The sequence below is a fragment of the Hyposmocoma kahamanoa genome, unplaced genomic scaffold (genome assembly GCF_003589595.1).
Source record: "Hyposmocoma kahamanoa isolate Upper Pololo Valley unplaced genomic scaffold, ASM358959v1 78, whole genome shotgun sequence".
Classification (NCBI taxonomy): Eukaryota; Metazoa; Arthropoda; class Insecta; order Lepidoptera; family Cosmopterigidae; genus Hyposmocoma; species Hyposmocoma kahamanoa.
Genome location: NW_020653945.1, coordinates 16,048,393 through 16,072,860, shown reverse-complemented (window position 1 = coordinate 16,072,860; position 24,468 = coordinate 16,048,393). Strand labels below are relative to the sequence as shown.

The 24,468-nt window shown below is 37.0% G+C and overlaps 2 protein-coding genes across 2 annotated transcripts; both read right to left on the bottom strand.

Moving 5' to 3' along the window:
• Nucleotides 1-896: 896 nt before the first annotated feature.
• On the bottom strand, nucleotides 897-12,020 carry LOC113233384 (transmembrane and TPR repeat-containing protein 4-like). Its single transcript, XM_026468505.1, has 11 exons — nucleotides 11,800-12,020; nucleotides 11,333-11,723; nucleotides 10,529-10,753; nucleotides 9,407-9,612; nucleotides 8,453-8,633; nucleotides 7,579-7,787; nucleotides 6,334-6,441; nucleotides 4,074-4,215; nucleotides 2,668-2,782; nucleotides 1,511-1,699; nucleotides 897-1,027 (listed from the first exon to the last, which is right to left on the bottom strand). The coding sequence occupies exons 1-11, from the start codon at nucleotides 12,018-12,020 to the stop codon at nucleotides 897-899; spliced, it is 2,118 nt and encodes a 705-aa protein (XP_026324290.1).
• Nucleotides 12,021-12,880: 860 nt separating this feature from the next.
• LOC113233030 (integrator complex subunit 14) lies at nucleotides 12,881-24,119 on the bottom strand. The gene is made up of 10 exons (XM_026467975.1): nucleotides 23,933-24,119; nucleotides 23,615-23,769; nucleotides 22,742-22,877; nucleotides 21,401-21,516; nucleotides 20,508-20,700; nucleotides 19,807-19,904; nucleotides 17,142-17,234; nucleotides 14,617-14,803; nucleotides 13,345-13,505; nucleotides 12,881-13,152 (listed from the first exon to the last, which is right to left on the bottom strand). The coding sequence occupies exons 1-10, from the start codon at nucleotides 24,117-24,119 to the stop codon at nucleotides 12,916-12,918; spliced, it is 1,563 nt and encodes a 520-aa protein (XP_026323760.1). The 3' UTR covers nucleotides 12,881-12,915.
• Between the last annotated feature and the right edge of the window lie 349 nt (nucleotides 24,120-24,468).

Here is a 24,468-nt window from a genome sequence, read left to right as displayed (position 1 = left end):
ATATATATATATGTTATTATACTTTTATTTTTTATGCAGGTCCAGATAACAAACGATAAATAATATTTAAAACTATTACAAATGTGTGTGAGATTTAAAGACATTTTGCCATTTTGTGACTTTTGGCACACGTTAGCCAACCTGTAAATAGATAATAATATAATAACGCACACACTCAACATAGTCCCGCACTAGGGAAACCCTGTGTCGCGGGTGCCATGGACACACACATAGACAACCACAAATTACACCCAAACTCACGAGAGAAATAAATGTAGGTCATGCAAATATTTCGCCCGGCCCGGGAATCGCTGGGACCTCTGCGTGGCAGTCCGGCATGGTAACCGTTCGGCCACGGAGGCAGTTATAGTTGTAAATAGATAGCAGGGATAACCTTATAGAGATTACATTGTGGGTTGCCATGATCATAAATGAAAAAATGTTGTGAATCACGACAGTCATCATTATTATACACACAGTTAATCGATATGTTACGCAGCTCTTGTTTGTTTCATAGCGCTACTAGTGGCAAAATCCGGAAGTACAGAGAGGCGCGCGGAGTTGTGAATTGGTCACACATTGGAAGACACTTACCGCTATTACTTAGGCATTTGAGTTTCACTTTTGTTTATCCATTTTCTATTCCGCCTGAGCGTCAATTAGCCGTTTTAGTTTTATAATCCATTCGATAATTTAAGGTTCTTTTTAGCTTAAGTTGCTAGCTATACGGTGTCACACGAGTATACGACACGGAGGGAAAATTCTTCAAATATTGATAGGACATTTTGTTCATGGATAATAAAATTATTATACCTAGCATTATCTTCAGCTAAGCAGGTTATATAAGATCTAGTCAACAAATAAGGAAAAGAAAGGAAATCCAAAACATATATATTTTATTGCTTTCTCATTTTTTTCACAGACCTGAGATTTCTTTCCGCACTCTTAAAATTTGGATTTATTTTTAAAGCATTTTTGTACATATTTTCAGCCAGGTCGTACTTCTTCCACCGGTGGTACAAAACACCTGTCATAAAAATTAGAAGCATTAATATTAAAAGAAATATGTCACTAAGGCCACAAATTCGCAATTGCGGGGCGTTCGGTGGAACTTTCAAGGTTCGCATTGAGCGTGGTCTGTCACGTATCGCGTGCACGCATCTCGTTATCGCTGGAGCAGGGCGAGAGCATTGACCAATCAGAGTCGGCCGCTCAAGGACAAGCATCTTCGCAGGGACGATATAAATATTGTTCTATTATTTTGTTTGAATTAACTAATGCAACCCTATTTTTCACTATAATTACAAAATGTATTAATTTAAATACATACCTTATTTTTAGTTTACCAAAGTATTTGCATTCTAAATCACGCTATATACGTTTTGCAAATATTTTATTTCAAACAAAATACGGGATTTAGATCCGAAAAAATAGTTTCATTGTGTAAATAATCAACAAGAACACGACAAGTTAAACAAGGAGTTTCTCTTACAGAGCTTGAATTCCTTACCCAAATTAGCGAAATGTATAGCTTGTACTCTGTTTCCAAATAATTTTATAGCTTTTCTAAAATGTTTTTCAGCTTCTTTGTATCGCTCTAACTTCCCGTAAATGTTTGCAACAGCGAAATTAATTGACGGCGAATCAGGCAGTTCATTTAGAACTACTGGAATTACTTCTTGAGCTTTTTCTAGGTGACCTGAAAATAAAGTTATGATTCAGTTACAGTGCATCAAACTTTTCGTTTGTAGTTTGGCTGGTTCCTTTTTTCATGACCTAAGAAATTGCTTCATCATAACCTAATCAGGGTGCGAAGTCATTATCATTGATAATTATCAGAATAATCGTCACGGTAATTATCTTGATAAATATACCTGGTGATAATATTGCCTTAAATACATTGATATTTTGGTGAAATTACAGGCACATGGGACTTGACAATTTCTGTTTCAGGGTGATGACGGGCGCGGTGGAGTGCTCCTCAGATCTTTGCGATTTAATGCTCTAAGAGGCACTGCAACTGTTATGGACAGGCGTATTGTTTACCATTGTTCATCCCGTCATTTGATATTAAAAAAAATTAAAAATATCCTTACTATCTCTCGGCAATATTCGTGTCTCGGCCGTCTTCTGATTTCTATCAGTTGACGTTTGTACAGGGCGGAGACCATAGTAAAAGTAGTAGTAAATAAATGTAGGTCATACACATATTTCTCCCGGCCTGAGAATCGAACCCAGGACCTCTGCGTGGCAGTCCAGCGTGGTAAACGTTCGGCCACGGAGACAGTTTTAATTAATAACCAGAAAAAGACTAAGATTGAGTTTTAGTTATATAAACGAAGAATACAAGAACTTGTTGGGTATATTATAATATATTTTTTATAAAAGGGAAATAGTTTTACAGCTCTACATAGGTAGTTCACGTGGAAATCAAAATAAAACGACAAAAGAGTAAGTTGTTCTGAATTCAAATTATAAACACGATAAAATCATCGATAATTATAATTAGTGGATGTGCAATTCCGGTACATTCGTAAATCCGAAGATTGTCGAGAGACATTAGGAAAATAATAATAATAACATAAAGACATAACCATCTCAGACCTGCAGTAGCACACATATAAATTGATACAGTAACATTGATACAAACAAATTTTCTTAACTCACCTGAATTGTCCAATAATGCCAATAAATTGGTCCAAGCTAGTACATGCGATGAGTTCAGATTGATCGCTTGAAACCAACTTTCCATTGCGTCCTTTGTCATGTTCATTTCTAAATACTGAAAAAAAAAATTGTAGTTTATAAGAGACATACTCGTATAATAACCATACGATGTCCCGTCGCTGTGTAAAAGATCTAGGACACGTTATGACACTTTGGAATTAAAGTTTAACTCTATGTCGCTTGTGTTAAGAACGTCCAAAATCTAAAGCGATGATTCCGTAAGCGGTCTATGTCGATCAACAACGGATCAGCGAAAAATAAGGCTATCTGCGTAAAAATGGTGTAACCCACATTTAATTTTTTTTTCTACAATATTACTTTAAATGACAATAAAGTAAATGTATTACTTTAAATTGGGATGCTATTTTCATGTATAAAAAAAATTACAATTTAATTTAATTTTTGTACTTGAGACGTTAATGATGAATTCCACGGGAGTGGAATACATTTACGCAGATGGCGATCAAAATTTTAACTTTCCCTCAATGGAATAATTTAATTTTAGTAGCAGTAGAGCTCCTTGTGAAATAGTCAGTCCAAGGTAGTACTGCCACCTTACCTATTTCTGCCGCCAAGCAGTAATGTCAGCATTACTGTGTTCCGGTTTTGAAGGGTGCTGGTGAAATTACAGGCACATGGGACTTGTCAACTTATGTCTCAGGGTGACGGGCGCAGTGGTAGTACCCTCAGAACTTAACAATTTAAAGCTCTGAGTGGTACTGTAACTGTTATGGACAGGCGTGTAGCTTACCATCAGGCGCACGACTTGTTCGTCCCGTCACTTGATATTATAAAAAAATCCACACAATACCTTCTTATAATAGACATATAAATTACATAATAATATGAAGAGGAATTCACAACCAACCAGATATTCAATTGGATAAATATATAGAACTTAAAATGGGTTTGTTTTTCTTTTTATAAAGTTTCTCATTATACAGGAAGGGCGCCTTCTAATTAGACGCTTATAGTAGTATTCAGTCCATATATACTCCGCTAGTAATGTTCATACAATATTTAGAAGCGCAGTTGCAGTTCTGTTGTGACACGTGAGCGCCATTTTTGCAAAAATGGCGTGCATCACAGACGTGCGGCTGGCGCGCCTATGTCGTGCCACTGCAGCACTTCTACAAGCATTTAATTTGAAGGAACCTTTAACCTTATCAAAGTGAGTAGCAGTGTGTCAGCTGCCAAAAATACATTTGAACTTAATGAATTTATAAAATAGTCTAGGTCTACGTAAACCAGAAAAAATGGCACATAGTCTACGAGACAAAAAAGTTTGGGAATCTCTGGCTCAAAGCTTACAAAGTATTTACTGATATATTTTGTTCCCTTTTTACCAAGTTTCCTAAATTGTATAAGCAGTCGGGATATTTCTTGCGATATTCCATGGCAGTTTTATAGGCGTCTAAGGCTTCGTCGTAGCGTCTGACATTAGCCAAAACTATTCCTAGGTTCATCCATGCCGCTGGAAAATCTCTTCTGAAAGAAAGATTAAAAATGGTTTTTTTTTATGATACCTTGTGACGGGATGAACAAGTCGTGCACCTGGTGGTGCACGCAAGTGACGCGCCTCCCCATAACAGCTGCAGTACCACTCAGTGTTTTAAATTACAATGATCTAAGGAACACTGTCCCTGCGCCCCTTACCCTAAGACAACTTGATAAGTCCCATTGTAATTTCACCATCACCCTTAACCCTTCAAAATCGGAACGTAGTAATGCTCATGTTACTGCTTGGCGGTAGAAATAGGCAAGGTAGAAGTACTTCCCTGGACGAACTCTTTCACAAGGAGCTTTACTCCTACGGAACTACTGGTTTTCTGTACACTGTTACAATATTGGTGTGTCTAAAACCTATTTTATTTTTTATTTTTATATATTTTGGTTTTCCTGTCGATGGCAACTGATTTATTATTATCTTGAAGTTGACATTCTTATATTTTTTAAGTAATTAATAATTAAAAAAAGAACAGAATACTTCATTGTGCAGGGTCAAAACCACACCAAGCTTGATACTTAGGTATTAAGATTTAAATTTACTATACGGCATATGTACGGTACGGTACTAAGCGGTATCGCTTGCGATAAAACCGGTCCAAAGCTAAAAAAGCTTATTGTGCTTTGGATTGTACGAATTCACGACTTAATGATTCAAGAAAAATTAAATTATTTTATTCAATTCAAGTACATACTTCAAGGAGTATTGAGGAATATATAAAAAAAATAAATAATTTACAATATACATACATAGATCAGCTGCATAAAATAGGATTTTATGCTCTAGTGCATAAAATAAAAAAAAACCATTACTTTAAATAGGTATGTCTAATTGTGGTAATTTCACATTCAATTTTAAGTACAAAATCGTTTATTTGCAATATTGCTGTTTAATTTCCTCGCAATCGAAGTGAAAAGCAGAGTGTATAACTCGATCATAAAACCCATTTTACCCTCGACTTAAGTATCCACTACACTTAAGGGTATACTCGTCTCGGTTAAAGTGACGTTTTATGCATTGGTTGTACAATCTACTATTATTATCTCCCTACAAGTACAAAATATAAGCATATGATCGAACAAAGGGCTTAGAATATAAACATAGAACATAGAGTCCAAACTAGCAATACACTAAGTAAGTAACAAAAATATAGCCAAAATAAAAAGTAGTAGCTACTGTATATACTTTCAGGTCTATTGAGTACGTCAGCACCCGTAGTTTGACAGGATATCCACATTTAGCTAACAAAATCGAGTGATAAAACCGCTTATTTTAAAATTTAATCACAATAGCTAACACGGCGAGCACTGTGACGTCAAATTTTTGACGCATCGCCAGCGCCGCGACCAATGGCTGCAAAAGAATACAGCAGTGCCAAACCTGGCCGCAAGGTCACAGGTGATTTTAAAACATTTGGACAGTTCTGCTCAGTAATTTTATCAAAGTAAAAATTGAGCGCGATAAACGAGATAAAAAGAAATAATAAAAACCAACAAATTGATATATATATAAATTATTGGAAAAAGGTGAGAAGAACATTTTTAATACAGGTCAACACACGAGAGTAATTACTAATTACAAACATGTCACTAATAATTAATATAATGCAAATTACGTAAAAACTGAAACTACAAAAACCCGGCGATGATAAAACGACAATGATAGCTGCTAGCTGCTAAATGTATAACATCAGGTGGAATGGAGTCATCTGCCTGTCATGTATAAAATAAAAAATAAATAAATAAACAATAGTTCATTACCAAATAAACAAAGAACGAATGACTCTAGTGCGGTATCTTACAAATTCAGTATTTGCAATTAAAAAAATAAATTTAAATAATGGCAACATAATTGCAACTGTTCTGGACAGGACTCCTGTCACTTGATATTATGAATAAAACATAGTTTTATCAACCGAAATACATGTCACGAGGAGGTTTATCACATATTGCATGTGATATACTGCCATGCTACGCCCACTGGTTTATACTAAGTGCAAAGGGCCCTAATAGAAATCCATCGACAGCCGAAACTTGAAGATTGCTATAGATATTCTAAGGACATATAAATAGTTGTACTGTTTGTTCTCTGTTACTTACTTAAGTCGTACAGCACTTTTGAGGTAGTCTTCAGCTTCGGTGTACTGTTTTTGATTTTTTAACAGATTAGCTATATTGTTCATGGCTTGGTAGTAATTTGGATTCAGTCTGAAAATGAAATTGAATTTAGAATGTTTTGTGTTATAACTTACTTTTGCCAAATTGCGTAATAATCATAGATATACAAAAAAAGGGGTAATAATCCGTGTAAGTCGTTATTAGACCAATAAAATGAATAATGCAATTCTATTAAAAGAAAATTATCGCGAGACTCAGACATATTAAGTACAACTAGGGGATAACTCCAGTATTTAAATCGAATTTTTGTTCGAACCAGCCTGTGGTCGTTTTCGCCGAGTCACCGCCGCGGAATCTCGTGTTTGAGGACCACGTACTGGTTTTTTTTATGCTATCTAGTGACGAGACGAACAAGTCATGCACCTGATGGTAAGCTACACGCCTGACATTACTACTTGGCGGCAGAATTTGGTAAGGCGGCAGAATTAGGTAAGGTGGCAATACTAACTTGGACGAACTCTTTCACAGGGAGCTCTACTGCTACTGGTTCGAAACACGTCGGGCAAAAATCCATGAGCTTTAAGGTGAAGTGAGGCCCAAAGTAGACGTTATGACGTATTTCAACCACACGAAAAATAGGTATTTTGACGTTAAAAATACGAATTCAACTTGTTTTTCACATTGATAATGAAAACAAAAGATACCGGTAATGAGCTATGGGGTCCGAAACATGATTGATTAAACTTCGCTCGATGACAAAATAGTTACGCAAAATTTTAATTTCTACTACGAAAAATGATTCTTATTTGATTGTTATAAGAGATATTTCAATGAAATTTTCTATGTCGTGTTTCGTAATAAATTATTTTGCAGTCAGAGAGCACATTTTGTTTCTAAAAGGCAAATTTTTAAATATCGTGTAACGAATTTCTCCGCGTTTACCTCATACGCTTCAAAAGTTTCGCAATCACGAAACCATTTTATCTTAAAAGAAGTGGGTAAATATACGTAGCTACTTTATAAACTTTCGGCGTGTTGATTGTTTGTATGGACATTCGATAAAGTTCTTTCCCTGAGAATGAAGTTAAAAAATTTATTTTCGTACCTTGTTATAATGATGATTTTGTGGTAAAATGAACTAGCTTTTAAGCATTCCGTAATGCGATGGATCAAAGTTGAAAATAGCATTATTGAGTATTGTTTTTCATTAGATTACAATGTGTGTACCTTATAGCTGCCTTATATTCTTCCATAGCCCACTCAGTGTTATGGCTAGCGTCGGCCACTTTGGCAACGTTGTACCGCACTTTAGCGTTCAGTGGACAAACAGCCATACCACTAATATATAGTCGATACTCATTTTGCCAGTCTATAGATCTCTTCCAGCTTTTGACTCCGTATGTTATAATTAGTAAAGAGAATAGCAAGATATACAGCTGAAATTAAATTATCCACACGTTAGGTATGCATGTTAATGATAAGATTATAACTAGGTGGAATGTCGATTCCCTAGTTTTGTTTTTTTATTATATATTTTTTTCAACATTTGCGAGCGCAAAATTCTATAATTTAATACTTGTTACATAGAGTTAATATGGTGACCTTTGACCTTAAAGAATTACAGATCGAAATTCAAAATTTGGGCTTTGGTACATGTAGAATTGTATTTTTATGCAATTTCGTGCATATCGATTGAGGAACGGTCGTGTGATTCTGTTCGTGGATTGTGCAGTTTCAATTTATTTCATTGACAAAAAAGCTTCGCTCGCTGTGCTTTGATAAAATGTTAGTTAAACTTTTATAGTTTTAATATGTGCCATAATGTAAAATGTTTAATATCATGAATATCTGAAACCAAAGCAACCTTATCGCAATGAATTTAAGCTGCACTTGTTGCTCTGTAGTTAGTGTGCGCCCAATTGAAGAACGAACTTTAATTTTGATTAAGACCAAAATTAAAAGTTCGTTTCGAACTCGGATTCAAAACTCTAAGGAGTTTTAAATACGTCCCCTGAAGTTAATGTATGTACTTTTTCTGGTAAGTATTTGGTATGATTTTATGGCGTATTGTGTATACAGATAATAAATAAAATGTGCAAACCTTATACCTCTGCCTTTTCTCCGAAGTTAATATTTTTTTAAAACCAATAGCAAAAAGAAGGCAGTATCCTGCAGAAGGTATGTAAAGTACTCTTTCGGCGATGACAAAGCCCACTGTGTACAAAATGTTGGCCGCTGGTAGAAATGGAATTATTGTGAGGGACACTGTCACAATTAGTAGTCTGAAATATCAAATAACGTTGAAACACAACGGCGGCGGCGCATTTACAATAGGTCGAAAGGTGGCCTTGGCTTGCTCGCCGAAAGCGGCACCTATCCAATGTTAACACTGAGTCGTTTGATGACGGTAATTCGCTGTCGAAATCGACCGAGTCGACTAGATGTAAACAAGCAGCACTCGACCAAACTAGTTATAACGTATCGGCAGCCGAGGAATGCCTACCTACCCGATGAGTGTTGAAATTTCGAACGATTTGTTGTGTCTTCTTCTTCAGCCAAATTCGCTTGCCGAATAGGCGGTAGTTGATTCAGTGTAAACAGTCAGTCCAGTGCGCCTCGTTCGATAAGGCGAGGTGGTCTAATGAAGGCAGGAGTATGTAGTTTCGCCATAAGAGGTTCCGCTATATTTTTTAAGGTTGAAATAGTGGTGCTATTTAGCATTGAATTATGACGCCTGCATTATAATGTCAACAGAATAATAGCTCAAAACAACTTCCAATCAATTGTGCAGGTCGGTATCCTTGCATTTAAAATATTGCTTGAATATACACCACGCGCACGCACGCACACTGCACTGCGTGTATATATGTATGTATATGTAACAACTGAAACTATTGTCTAATCAAAGTTAGTATATGTACAGCCAAGAGCAGATCAAGCTTGACACTTTGTACTTTGGAGCGTTCTTATCGTAAGCGACATAGAGTTGGATTTAAGTCTTAAGTGTCAAGCTTGACGTGCTCTTGCCCCGTACCAAAATCAAGAAGAACAGTACCTTTTAGTAGAAATGTTCCAACTATTTTGTATTATAACTCTTACAACCAATACTCCATACAAATAAATAGCCCATATGCACAATATCCTGAAGTCCAGGGTACTGTGTATGAGTGGAACGCATCCCATTGACCAATCGTAGCATAACCATTGAGGCCAGATCACTAAAAGGGCATTTAGAAAGTAGATGTAGTTATATGTTGCTAACTGGAAATAAATAAGTTAATTAATTATAATGTGTATGACTATCGGATCTAAATCGCGTATATTTGTTTTTTCAAACAAACCTACGTTCATGACCCTTTCCACATACCATGGTCACCGCTGACTCTGGGAGATGGATCATGGTTAGCCATGACCATGGGACCTGAAGGGTCCGAAACGTTGGTTTGTTTGAAAAAATAAAACAAACGCGATCTATATCCAAAAAATATAGTTTCCTACGTGTACATCATCTGCTTAAAAGTAAAACGACATAAATGACATTTTTCACTAAAAACCTCTAAATTACATGCCTGTGCTGGTAATACTGCCTCCGTGGCCGAACGGTTACCACGCCGGACTGCCACGCAGAGGTCCCAGGTTCGATTCCCGGGCCGGGAGAAATATTTGTATGACCTACATTTATTTCTCTCGTGAGTTTGGGTGTAATTTGTGGTTGTGTATGTGTGTGTCCATGGCACCCGCGACACAGGGTTTCCCTAGTGCGGGGTTATGTTGAGTGTGTGCGTTATTATTATTATTATTATTATTATTATTACTGATTTTAGAGCTTTTTTTATAATTAATAGGTTTTTGTTGTTTGGCTTTACCTTCAGAAAGATCCTGATTTTCTTGCCATAGCTATACAACTTTGTGGAATATGTCACTTATGTGGTTCAACCTTTAAGTAGACAATATATGACTAAGTAGAAATATACTCGATAAAATCCAATTAAATAGAAACCACAAAACGAACAATCAGAAAAACAAGTTAAATAATGTGTCAAAAAATGTGTTACCACTTTTTTAGGCTACTGCTTTATTGGGGTCAGAGCTGTGTTTGATGAGTAGGTTGCATAAAGTAAACAAAGAGAAAGATATACCACATTTTGAAGAGATTACTGTTTGATGTAAATTTTACCTTTGTGAAAAGATTGTCCGAGAAAGCAGCTGGATTATCAATGGCTTTAAATGCAGGTGTATGTCTACCCATGACTGTCCATCTTCCATACAACAGCACTATTATGCCTAATGAAGTTAATGAGAGTCTAATAATCACCTTTATGTTAAAATTAAGATGACCCTTTGTTAACTGTTTTGTCTTAATATTTTTGGTGATTACTATGTCGTATATTATGCAGAAGCCCTGAAATGGTATGTAAATATAAATTTTATATGGTAATATACATAAACATAAATGAAATAACAGGATGTTTCATTGTTGTCGTATGTAAAATAAAATTACTTTGGACCTTAAAATGGTAGTGTTAGCAATTACAACTATCTATGTTACAATATGCTTGCATTCAGTTTCGATCGGTCAAGTTTTAGAAATATTCAAATTTTAATTTTGGTGTTTTTTTTTTAATTAATTTTATTCATTTTGGTACCTACTAATTTATTTTATTAATTTACTTTGTTATATTTTGCCAGAAATATTACTACTTTTAGATTTGAAAACTCAGATTGGATTCTGAAAGTGACATATTTGAGAAAATAAAGGTAAAATAGATTTTTAATACGATGTTTATTACTATCAAACTATTTCAAAGTCTACATGCTCTGTGGTCACCTGTATGTCAAGGTGATTTTTATCATCGTACACATACATATGTATAGAGGCAGGAAGGGGTAAATGATCATGACTAACATGCTAAATGGTACTTAGTATACTATAGATTATTGCTGTTGAAAATATTAAAATTTATAAGTACTAGTTACTTACCAAAACTGTAATTCCATTTTCTTTAAAAAGCATAGAAATTCCTGCCAGTAGTATAGCTGTACTTACATAGAAATACGAGATCATAAATTTACAATTTCTCATAGATTTGCTATAAAAAATAAATGCTAAGAAGAATGTACAGCAAGCCAGTATGTCTGCTCGACCTACAATACCAGAAACAGCTTCTACATGTACTGGATGTACTGCAAATAGCGTTGCCGCCGTATAAGCAATATCTATACACGATGTAATTGATTTCTCAAATCCTACGTCATTTAGAATGACTATAAAACTGTTATACACAATTAAACAGCATAAGGTGTGGCTTATAAGATTTGTAACTTTAAAATGCACAGCTGAAAGTTGATTATTGTTTAACCAATAGTTTATCCTGAAATAAAATTATAGCTTTATTAATAAAAAAAATGCTTTTCATTAATAATTTTAAATAGATATAGGAATGTTACCTGAATGATATAATGGTAAGTGGTCGGTACGATTTATGGCTCAAATTGCTTTTTATATCCGTACCCCAAAAGTCATTGTTAAAAGCATCCATCCAGGACTCAGATACTACATCTTTATTCTTTATTATTGCCTCAGAATCGTCAAAAACAAAGTCTCCGTGAAGAGTAAACATAAATGGTAAACTAGACGCCAATACAAGGCAAATCAATTTGTACACCATTTTTATTAAATAACTTTTTAGACTTTTAATGGTTTATCTATTAGAGACTTAAATTCTTAGCAACAAATCTATAATTTCTTTAAAAAATTCTCTGTTATGCTATGTTTGAGGTTATGCTTGTTGACAAAAGTTTGACAAGTCAAAGCTCCATTCGTTTCATTTAAATTTTCAAAATGAAGGCAGTAAGTTCAAACCTTAGAGGATGGAAAAAAATAGTTCAAACGGCAATTATACAATCTGTGTCGGTGCAGTAATAAAAAAGGCGTTAAGTTTACGTAAGGCGTTCACATAATTATTATGGTCAATTTTACCAACAAAAATACCCTATTTGAGGGTCACTTACTACTAATCCCTTTCAAAATACAGCTATATTAACTTTTTATTAACAAAAATTACCCTTCCCTATATACTACAGCTGTGACACAAATTCAAAGTTGCACACAGACGAAATTTTGGAATCAGCTTAGAAAATAGAACTTAACATAATACTTTTTGTGCCAATAAGATAAACATTTTTTTGAATATTGCAAGTTTTACAAAAATACTGTGAATACAAGGCTATAAGATGTATAAGATACTTATTTTTTGCGTGTTCGTATTTGAGCAGTTCTACCAATCGATGATTCGGTCGTATTTAGGATACCTACTTGAATGAAAAGAGCCTTGCGCAATCATATCCATCAGGCCAAACATATCCGGTCGTCTCAGATCCATTATGTGTAGCAGAACACTTTTAGGATGGACGACTCATTATAATTTCAGTTCAGCAAATATTTAGTAGATTCTTTTGGCTACAGGACAAAATACCAGGAGTTTTAAATACCTATGTAAATAAAGAGGTAAAGGAATAAATTAAAAAAAATTAAAAATACAGTTTATTACTAAGGTAATATTCTTAATGTGACATAGTTGTTACAGTGAAGTTTGTGGTAAGAGGTTGCAGTGTGTGTTTGATGTCGAGCGCCGTGCGCGGATCGCGCAAGGCAGCCGCCGCGTGTGCAAGTTGCAGTGCACAGTCGGGTGGCGCAGACGCTGGCAGTGCGGCGCATTCTCGCTCCAAAGCACTGCCCACACATGTTAACAACTCTGAGAACCCGAGAGAGATTGCTGCGCGACGTAACCGGTTCAGTTCCTGTAAGAAGTACTAAATAATGTAATGTGGTACAGTACCTTTTTTAATAAAGCAATCTTCCATAGGTACAAATTATCGAACATGAGGCAACGCGGAGGCAAAAAAAAGCGTAAATGTAATCCAAGGAATAGGACTAGATGAAGATCGCAGTGCGGCTGTTTATCCTAAAAGGAATATAGAAAAAAGGAAGACCTTGTAGAGATGCTGTGTCTTGTCGGGCAGCTTACGCGCATGCCGCAACACCTTCTGTACGTCGGCGAGTAACGCATGCGGCCTTGCCCAAGCACTCCCCGCACTTCCACCACTGCCTCCGCTGCTGTACGATACCCACGTACGTACCGGGACTGTCTCAGCTGCGAGTGGAAAATTTATTATACATACCACTTGTTGGCAATTCTGCCCTCAGAACGAAAAGAGGCTCAACTGCTGTACAATGTACGCATAGTTGTGGCTTTTTTCGTTACGAGGGCAGCATTAATGATTATGTTAGACATGTTCGCCGATATAAAAATGTTTAGATCAATATTAGAGGACGCTTTAATTATGTATACCTATCGTGGCGACAATCCAATTTTTAATTAAGAGTTTTGGCTTGGATACATGTCCTTTGAGCCATGTCTTCGTTTAATTATCGGGATTCTCATTAAATATTTTCTATTGTGGGTCTAAAACATTGTTTTCTCTTTCTGTAAAAAAAATTAATTCTCTTGTTTGGGCTTTCTAAATAGTCTTTTAAGCGGCGGGAATCAATATTTATTTTTCACTTTCACTTATATCACATTATTGCCACTAAACTTTGAATTCGTAATTATTGGAATTTGCAGCATGAACTCCTTCGTAATTTGGTTTAAAATAAGGAATATAGTTCTAACTTTCATCATCACCATTTCGTATATTTCGTATTTTCTTCATAATATACTTAAAATAAAATTAATCTTTGTAAAAACTGTACTTGTAACTTCAAAAGTCCGCCCTTATTCGGCGACAGTCCAAACGTAACTCAGCCGTAAGTTGATGTGATGTCCGTTTTGAAGTATTTAAACCACACGGAAAATAGGTTTTTCAACATTCGTATTCGTATCATTTACGAATATAACTCGTTTTTTTTCATTGATAATGAAAACAGAATATTTCGATAGCGAAATATGGGTCCGGAAAGACGATTGACTTAAATTTCGCCTGACAAAAGAAATCACAAACTTCAAGTTCTATAAAATTTTCATTTTTTACTACGTTCATATACGTAAAAATCAATTTCATTCGATTGTTATTAGAGATATTACAATGGAATTTTCTCTCCCGTGTTCCGTAATAAATACGTCAGGTGTCTATGAGCTTATTTTACAGTTTGACAGTATATTTTATTTCTAAAAGGCAAATATTTAAATATCGTGGGATGAATTTCTTTCGTCTCAAATCCTACGCAACCACGATACCATTTAGCCTTAATAACGTGGAACATACTTGCAGTGCTTCCATCCTCAATAGGGCCGAGTTGGTCGAGCGGGCCGAGCCAAGGCGCCGCCGAGATCCCAGGCCGCAGTATGCTCAGTAATAGGCATGAGCGACGGGCTCTAGATGCCTCGCACCAAGCTGATAGTGTGCCCCACCAATCAGAACCTAGTTGGACTATCGCAGACATACCTTCCACCTGTAAGATTTTTTATAAATGTGTTAAATAAAACGAAAGCTAGAAACTAATAGCTTTTTATATTTTAAAAGCACTGCTACATAGGGCGCACTATAAGTTTCCGGAACTGGCCACTTACATAAACAATATTTAAAAAGTAATACAACATTTGAAAATGGAACCCTTTGGCTGTAGAATACAGTTTGTTTCATCTGATTGTCACTTGTTTTTACATTGTGACGTCATTTTAGAAATTGGTTGTCTACATCACCATGGATTTAACTCGTGAAAATTTTCGTAGTATGATTTTCTACGACTTTAAATGTAATTTAACAGCTTAGCGGAGCTTCGCTCGGGTTCAAACTTCATTTGGCGATGAAGCACCATGCAAGACGACTATTTATAGTCGTGTGAATCTCAGTGACGAATTTCGCGATAATCGCCCGTCCACTACTGTGAACAACAAAAACATCGATGCTGTGCGCCGTATGATCAAAACAGACAGGCATGTGGTATAACCACGAGATTCGGGCATCTTTAGGCATAGGCATGAATCAAATACAATCAATACTACACAAACATTTGGGTGTGAAAAAGCTGTGCTTTCGGTGGATCTCACACAATTTGACTGAAGCTAAAAAACGGATCGCGTCACTTGGTGCAACGCCATGCTTACCAGATTCAACGACGGGCCGTCAAATTCGGTGTGGGACATAGTAACAGGTGACGAAACATGGATTTATAGTTACGATCCCAAAACAAAGCAGCAATCGAGCGTATGGGTCTTTCGAGATGAGCCGAAACTAACCAAAGTGGCGCGCGTGCAAAGTGCCTGTAAGCAGATGATGGCTTCTTTTTTTAATAAAACTGGACACGTGGCTACTGTTGCTTTGGAGAATCGTTACACCGTTAATAGTAATTGGTACACGACCATTTGTTTGCCGAAAGTTAATGACAAACTCCGTGAAAATAACGGTAAATGCCGTATCATCTTGCACCGCAAATGCCAGTTCTCACACGGCCAGACAGACACATGAATTTTTAAAGGTGAACAACGTTGACCTTATGAGCCATACCGCGTACAGTCCCGACCTGGCACCTTGTGACTTTTATTTATTTCCAAAAAATAAGATCCAGTTACGCGGTCAACCATTTTCATCACCTGAAGAGGCTGTCGAAGATTATGAAAAATATGTTTCATACGGAAGAGTGGCATAAATGTTTTCAAAATTGGTCCATTCGTATGAAAAATTGCGTTAACGCTAACGGCGAATATTTTAAGAAAAATAAATTCATTTTTGACCATTTATAGTATTTTTTTCTTATTCATTCTGGAAATTTGTAGTGCGCCCCAGTGTAGTGTGTCCAGTTTTATTAAAAAAAGAATAGGTTTCGGCTCATCTAGAAAGACCCATACGCACGATTGCTGCTTTGTTTTGGGATAAAACTAATAAATCCATGTTTCGTCACTTGTTACTATGTCCCACACCAAATTTGACGTCCCTTCGTTGAATCTGGTAAGTATGGTATTGCACCAAGTGACGCGATCCGTTTTTTGAGGCTCAGTCAAATTGTGTGGGATCCACCGAGAGCACAGCTTTTTCTACACCCAAATGTTTGTGTAGTATTTATTGTATTTGACTCATGCCTACGCCTAAAGATGCCCGAATCTCGTGATATGTCACATGCCTGTTTGTTTTGATCATTTGGCGCACAGCACACAGCATCGATGTTTTTGTTGTTCACAGCAGTGGACGATCATCACGAAATTCGTCACTGAGATTCACACGACCGCGTTTTAATTCTGCAAACCGGCTATAAATAGTCGTCTTGCATGGTGCTTCATCGCCAAAAGCAGTTTTAAGCCGAGCGAAGCTCCGCTGAGCTGTTAAATTGCACTTAAAGTCGTAGAAAATCATACTATGAAAATATTCATGAGTTAAATCCATGGTGATGTAGACAACCAATTTCTAAAATAACGCCACAATGTAAAAACAAGTGACAATCAGATGAAACAAACTGTATTCTACAGCCAAAGAGTTCCATTTTCAAATGTTGTATTACTTTTTAAATATTGTTTATGTAAGTGGCCAGTTTCGGTAACTCATAGTGCGCCCTATGTATCTACGATCAGTTGTGAGTGCGTATTTTGGCGTTCAAAAGCGCGGAATTTAGCCTTCTTACTCAACGAATACATCACCTGTGTATGATGTTGACACTATCATAACATAACAGATTAATTAAGTGCTGTAGTAGATTTTAAATTCAATTTTTACTGAGGAATCGATTACCATCAAGACTTCAATTTATTGAAATAAGCAGGATGATGAGAGAGTTTGTATATTAAAGTATGTATTACCTTCAATGCCCCATGTAGTAAAACACAGAAGTTGGGCACTTTACTGGGATCCGACATGTCCTCTTCTGGAGTCGTTCCATCACTTGTTCCGTCCTGAGAAGAATAGAAAACATTTATTGCAACGCGACTACATAAAAATATCCAAAAAGAATCACCATCCTTTTTAGCCATAGTATATACAGGGTGACTGGTTGAACGAAATAAATATTTAAAGTGGCGAATGAGTAGCTGATACACACCCCGAATATGTAAAAATATCGCCCCAAAACATTATAAAAAAAATATATCGTACCATTTTACAAATGCTAATACTCTGTTCGTTTGAGCTACTCTACGAACAGCTGATTGTTAGGAAAATGAACCGCCCGTCGCCGCGCCGCGCCCCGCGCTACGAGCGCGTGTCAAGCCTCTCTCGCTTAAAATGTTTTAAAAATAATTCCATTTTCCCTTCATACTTTGATTTTGGCTTAGGACAGGCAAAAATACCAATTAAACTACGATAAATTATTTTTTAAAGTACACAATATTTTAGGCAGTTGTAAAACACAAACTAAGCTAGTAGGTATGAGCATGGTTTGGTATTTTTGGCGTATTTAAAAAATGGAATCATACCTGTTTACAATAATTAATTTTGATTAAATTTACAAATTTACAGCAATCTTAACAATGTACGGGTGAAGACCGTCTCTGTGTAAGAGTTTCCACACTGTCCATTGTGACACTCCGAATCGTCTTGCTGCATTTCGAGTACTCCGGCGTGGGTCATGCTCAAAGTATTCAAAAATCGCTTCTTGTAGGTCCACTGGATACGGATCCCTTCCTCGCCCTTGAGCATGCCAGGGCACAGTGAACTGCCCAAAAGTCCTCAAACGAAAATTGAGTCCTAACATTAAAGTGTAGGATGGAACTCGCCGATTAGGGAACATTTCACGGTACAGGTCCCTAGCACCACTAACTACATCATTTGCCATAACATAACACCGTATCATGTCCCAATACTCCTCATTTGTGTAGTGATAAGGCATCGTTATGTGTCACTGCACTCCACGGAATTACACAGTTGAATAGACCGATGTATCACGGAAAACAAAGATCGGCGCGGCGGCGGCGGCGCGTGCGTTTAATCGCAAAATCACAACGTCCTGACTTACAGAAGGGCGTAAGCGAACTAACCCGGGCGGACGGCGGGACGCGCGGGCGGGATTGGGGTACCCGGCGCAAGCGGCCTTCAACGAGTAGTGGCGGGGGTGTCTAATGCACATGCGCAGAAGATTTTGTTTTGACGAACGCGGTGTCACGCGCAGAGTAATACAAAATGTTAGAGCCAGTATTTTCTTTAAATAAAAATGTTTAATATTTTTTTTTTACATACTCGTGTTATTTTTACATATTCGGGATGGGTATCAGCAACTCATTCATCTCTTTAAATATTTATTTCGTTCAACCAGTCACCCTGTATAATATGGACCCATTCATACATCTCACTGCTGGGCACGGGTCTCCTCTCGGGCGAGGGTTTAGGTCATAGACCGTCACGCTGGCTCAATGCAGGTTGGGAACTTCACACGTTTTCCTAGGGTTGTGAACCATTTTCGACTTGCAGGTTTCATCACAATGTTTGCCTTCACAGAAAAGCTCAAATTCGGAATTCGAATCGGAATAAATTCCGCAAAACTCAAGAGGTCCAAACCCACGGCCCCTGTTTGAAAGGCGGTAGTGAAACGATTAGGCTACCATGGTTAGCCAAAAAGAAAGAACAAAAAAAATTAGCAAAACAAAAACATTAAGAAAAAAAACATGAACCAAACAATGAGAGGCATTATGTCAGTTTTAGTTGGAAATTGTTTATGTTTTCAGTCCAAAGAAAGACATTTCCATTAATTTTTATGTAGTATTAATAATTATTACAAACTAGTGAAGTAATTTCACAAAAATAATTGAATATCATGGTGGTCAAACATCGTGGCATTCAATAAACTTAAAAATAACAATTATTAAAGCGACATTTCTAGTCAGCTGCTAGTAGCTGAAAAGGTACCTGGCCACTAGAAAAGCTTTCATGGATTTCTCACAAATAACGCTGCGGCAAAAAAGCCGTAAATTAACAAAAATAAAGATTGCCGATAAAGCACATAGAAAAATACGCAAGGTCCGCTAGTTCGTTCCGTGGCTTAGTTGGCATAGCGTCTGCCACGGTTTGTTGAAATTACCATTAATTTAATTTAATTTTTTACATCTAATTTTAAAAGGTCTGAAATATTCGGGCGTTTATGTCGGCCTCGTAATGTATGTATACATATAAATATCTTAGTTTATCTGTGTCTTACTTCTATGAGAGGTATTGCTGCTCATCAGAAAGCAAGAGCTCACATAGGGGTATAGAGCTTCAGCACTCTTCGTCAACGGGTTGCTCAGCAATAAATTTAGCTCTCCTACTTGGCCAATTTCTTTTAATTGATATTGGGCCCGAACCGCATATCGATCACATTACATTAAATGAAAAATGTCTTCCACATTGTTACAGAATTGGCATTGAGAGGATTCTGCTCTTCTCATGAGATAGTAAAATTTATTTATTGGAATGTGACCAGAACGTAGTCTAAGAGCAATTATTAACAGTGACTTTGATAGGCTACCCTCCTCTTAATTCAATTAGATAACATACCTTAGTTGGTGTTTTAGATCCATAATTATCTCTAGACCCCGTGTTGCCCATTTGGGATTGAGGTATCACAAGATGCTTACTTACTGCTATTGGGGTACCTGGTGATCAAAATTTCTTTTTTAATTTCTATCTCTGTAGCGGTCTAAAATCAGGTTAAACAATGCACAGTTTAGCCCATCGGTGCAAAGTCGCCAGTTAGTCGGTTTTCTACAGAATGTACTTCGGTGAGTGTGTCCATGAGCATTAACTCATTCCACCCGCCCCCTTTTACCATCGAACATCTAGGCTTACGACTGATGTCATCTTTGGTCGATATTCACCTCAGTAGAGCTAGCACGACAGGGCACAAGATACTGCTACTCTCGCAGAGATCTCGCGTTTTATGACGCTCTCGCGCAAGTCGCACCTTGCCGTGCTAAGCCTCACTTTTCGGCAGATTACATGCGTCGAGAATATTCGGTGTACTGCCCAAATAAATACTTATCTACCCATAATTGTGGTGAAATCAGTAAGTTGGCAATACTACGCTGCGTCAGGTCTTATAAAATACATAAATCTTTATTTGGACATAATGACCGCAGATAATAACACAGAAGGTTAGTTGTTATTTATAGCCAAGCTTTACGAGCTGTAACTTGCAAATACTTAAAACGATTACATCAAGATTTGGAAATGGGATTCCTGAGCTTGTAATTATTTACCAAGTTCCTGCTGTGTGAGGAAACCAATAATATGCAGTTGTTGAGCAAGAGTGTACGTAGTGGACAAGCCTTCGTGCTGAGCGGGTTGCGGGGCGGGGAACAGCTGCACGCGTGACTCCAGAGTACCGCATTTGAGTGAACACCAGAACTCTTGATAATACTGCTCGCAGAGACGCGTCGTCGCTGTTATTATCTGAACAAAAAATATTTTACAGCAATTCTTAACATTAAAGTGTACAAACTGTCATCTTCTAGGAGAACATAAACCGTTCTTCTTCATTTCTAAATTGTTATAGACGTTAGTTTATCTCTAATTAAAAATATGAGAAATAATTATATTTCTATTAAGGTACTTGTTTTTTTAAATGGCGACTTAACACAGACACCGGTGTAACAAATCAAGACATTTTACCTTCTTATTCTTCTAGGTCAAATCTTCAAAACAGAATAATAAAAGCATACCATGTATAGTTCTGGACAAGTTCCAGAAACATGGAAGCTTGCAAATGTACAGTACCTAGGAAAGGTAATAGTGTAGACCCTACCCTTATTAATGTCGATTTATCGTATGTATCTGTTGAACAACAGACGCTTTGGACACCTCAAAGTCAAAGATCTTCTGTTCTATTACAGCCCTAACTTTATGGACGGCTCTGCCCAATCAGTTAGCTGCCTTGTACTCATAGGAGCGAAAAGAACAGTCACTTAAAAGCAACGATAGAAAACTACAATTTGGGGCTATTCATAGCCATTTTTTTAGATTAACATGTTGCAATGTTGCTCAATTTTAAGTAAGTGTATCTTATTATATAATAAAAAACTTAAATACACTTTTTTTTTTCATTGTAAGTTGAGCTGGATTCGAGATAAATAATGAATAAACAAGAACTTACACCAGGCACAGAAAGTTGATCTGGACAAAAGATGGAACCTCGTGTGATGTTGCCATTTGAACCATTGTTGGTAGGGGTATTAGCTAGATCTACAATCTTTTGGTACAACGGCATAGCTGAAATAGTAAACCATATTATAAGTAAATGTTTATTATAATAATAAACAATTCAATAGGGCTAGCACGACAGGACGCGACTTGCGCGTGAGCGACATAAAGCGTGGGATTTCTATGCGAGAATAGCTGTATCTCGCGCTTTATATCGCTCTCGCGTTAGTCACGACCTGTCGTGCTAACGCTATAGTGGTGTTTAAAAACAAAATTCACTTCATCTTGTGACATCAAACACCAACTGTTAGTCACAACAAATCACTACTTGTATTCACAGCTATCAATGACGACTCGATTAGCATCCACCATTTTCCTCAAGTGTATAGAGCATATACCCTCGCATTGTCTAGTACTTAACTAAGACATATGTCAAGCAAGAGCTAATTAACAAAACTTGAGAATTGTATTTTTTATCTCTATTTACAACTATATATACTAAATTTTATCACATTCCAAAGTTGCTTTACACTAAGACTCAACTCACACTGGCTCAGAGTCGAAGCGTCGCGTCGCGTCCTGTTTTCAACTATACCGCCTGGCATCGCGCGTCGACGCGCGACGTCACTCGCATTAGTGGGCCGGGATCACAGTGGGGTCTGACGCCTTACGGCGCCCAAGAGACGCGCGTCGACGCGTGAAGCCGCTCGAATGCTACCAAGCGTCGATGCGCGTCGACCCTCGATTCCATATTTGCAAAACACAAATTCGTACCTTAATAATGGGAAAATAAAGATGAATATGCTATAGACGACAAACATGACACGTCGCGACGCTTCGACTCCGCGCCAGTGTGAGTTGAGCCTTATACTTTTTGCTCATTTTGTAAGATGCATTGAACTTTTCAGAAAATTAGTGTGACAAGTTTATTGGTAGGTCAATGATGACAAGTAAAAATTAACTAAAACGACCCATGCTTTCATAGTAAATTCATAACTATGGAGGTATTGATATTTTTTGGTAATTTTCTGTTATTTATGTAATCAGCCATATTTATTTACTAATATTATGTTCCCCGCATTTTGTGAAATAAAAGAAACAAGAACAAAATTAGAAAAAAACGAATTTTGTGAAAAGAAAAATAGAGAAACAAAAACCAAAATAACAACAGAACAGGTCCAAAAAAATAAATGGGCGTAGTGTTGATTGGAGGTATTGATATGTGCTAAGGTCATTTTAGTTCTTGTGCACAAGTGTTAATAGCTATGTCACCCTCTAAATTTATGACACTTACCTTGTTGTAGGCAAGGATCATGTGGTGATACAACTGGGAGAATGTGTATTTTAACAGGGTATGAAGCAGGCAAAGGCAGTGCCTGTATGATGCGGTTTCTACCAATAGCACCTACACCACAGCTGCCATCTGTAATCTGTGTAAAAAGTCCTAAGTGTCAGACATAATGTGATCTTCACTGTGCCCTTTCAGGTCTAGTCTGTACTTTACCTTTGGCTTTTAAATACTTCTAAATAAATAATATCGATAAATTGCTTATTATTGCTACATTCTTTTACAAGTATTTAAATGCCAAAGGTAAAGTACAGACTATACCTGAAATGGTACAGTAAAGATCACATCATGTCTGACACTTTGTACTTGACCATTTTTTGTAGTAGTACAGCTCCTTGTGAAAGAGTTTGTCCAGGGAGATACTGCTACCTTACCTATTTCTATAGCCAAGTAGTAATGTGAACATTACTGTGCTCTGGTTTTGAGAGGTAAGGGTGCTGGTGAAATTACTCGCACATGGGATTTGTTAACTGATGTCTCAGGGTGCAGGGTGCAGTGGCAGTGTCACTCACAGCTTTAGTTCGCAAAGATCTAAGGGGCACTGCCACTGCGCCCTTCACAGTGAGACATATGCTAACAAATACAACTCACAGCTGTGAAGGGCACTGCAACTGCTATGGCACACTGCTTATCACCAGACATGCAACTTGATTGCCCTGTCACTTACTATCACAAAAAAATTCTTGTTGCTTGCAGCATAGGCTTCATTTTAAAGTGCTTTTGACATTGTTCCAGTGCACTACTTAAGGAAGTACCTAGATGAAAAGTCCTAAGGAACAAATTAAATAAATAGTAGTGTAAAATAAATGAAGTGCTAACCAACACAATCTGTATAGCAGTTTGGTAGCCCCATTCATTCAGTATAAGCTGGTTGACCCCGGCCAGAGCGGTCTCAATGCAGGTTTTGTCGCCTTCTTCCAATTGTGGCAGTTTCGTGCGTATGCTGTCATAATCTCGCGTAAACGGAACGGACACTGAAACAACAAATTGTGTGTCATATTTATCTTGAACTAAGTTACAACTTCTTTATCACTCCTGCGGAATAAAGCCGCGCTTTGTTTACAAGAGTGAGAAACGCACCTTTGGATAGGAGGCTTATAAGAAGTGGATATAAATTTTCAGTTCCACATTACTTACCTTCATAAAGTGAGGAGAAAGATACCAAAGCAACATATTCTAACTTAGCGTGAATACTGAGATAATCTAGAAAAGTGTTTATTGCAGCTGTGGCGATTGTAAATCGTGTATGAGTCTCAGTTGCGTCTGATGTAGGCACCGGCCGCGACATAGACAATGATACATCGAGTAGAATTACTGTCGGCATTTTTCCATTAAAATTATTTAAACAAATCTATTTGTTTATTTACAACAGCGTATAACCTCAAAATAAAGGAAACTTTTTTACATTTTGTCTGTCAAAATAATGCGTTTACTTTGTACGGTAATCGATTAGTACCCGAAGTTAAGTGAGATAGCCTTCTACAACAGGAATCTCTCTATCTTTGTCTAGTATAACATGTTTGCTATATTTTATCACGCATGTTACGGTTCGACAGTTAGTTTTTTCACAATTAATTTTTAAATTTAAGTATTATTACGTTTTAAGTTTTGAAGGGTCGTATTCTAGAACTCTACTCAATGCTCTAGTCAGGATTTGAGTATGGTTTAAAGCA

Bases quoted from the DNA above. Each gene is read 5' to 3' on its own strand.
- LOC113233030 (XM_026467975.1), bottom strand. From the start codon at position 24,119: ATGCCGACAGTAATTCTACTCGATGTATCATTGTCTATGTCGCGGCCG. The intron at 19,905-20,507 runs GTAAATAATTAC...TTTGATCACCAG, and splicing joins CCTCACACAGCAGGAACTTG to GTACCCCAATAGCAGTAAGT. The intron at 13,506-14,616 runs GTATGTTCCACG...TTCCACTCGCAG, and splicing joins TGAGGATGGAAGCACTGCAA to CTGAGACAGTCCCGGTACGT.
- LOC113233384 (XM_026468505.1), bottom strand. From the start codon at position 12,020: ATGGTGTACAAATTGATTTGCCTTGTATTGGCGTCTAGTTTACCATTT. The intron at 10,754-11,332 runs GTAAGTAACTAG...ATACCATTTCAG, and splicing joins AAAATGGAATTACAGTTTTG to GGCTTCTGCATAATATACGA. The intron at 1,700-2,667 runs GTGAGTTAAGAA...CTTTATTTTCAG, and splicing joins GGCATTATTGGACAATTCAG to GTCACCTAGAAAAAGCTCAA.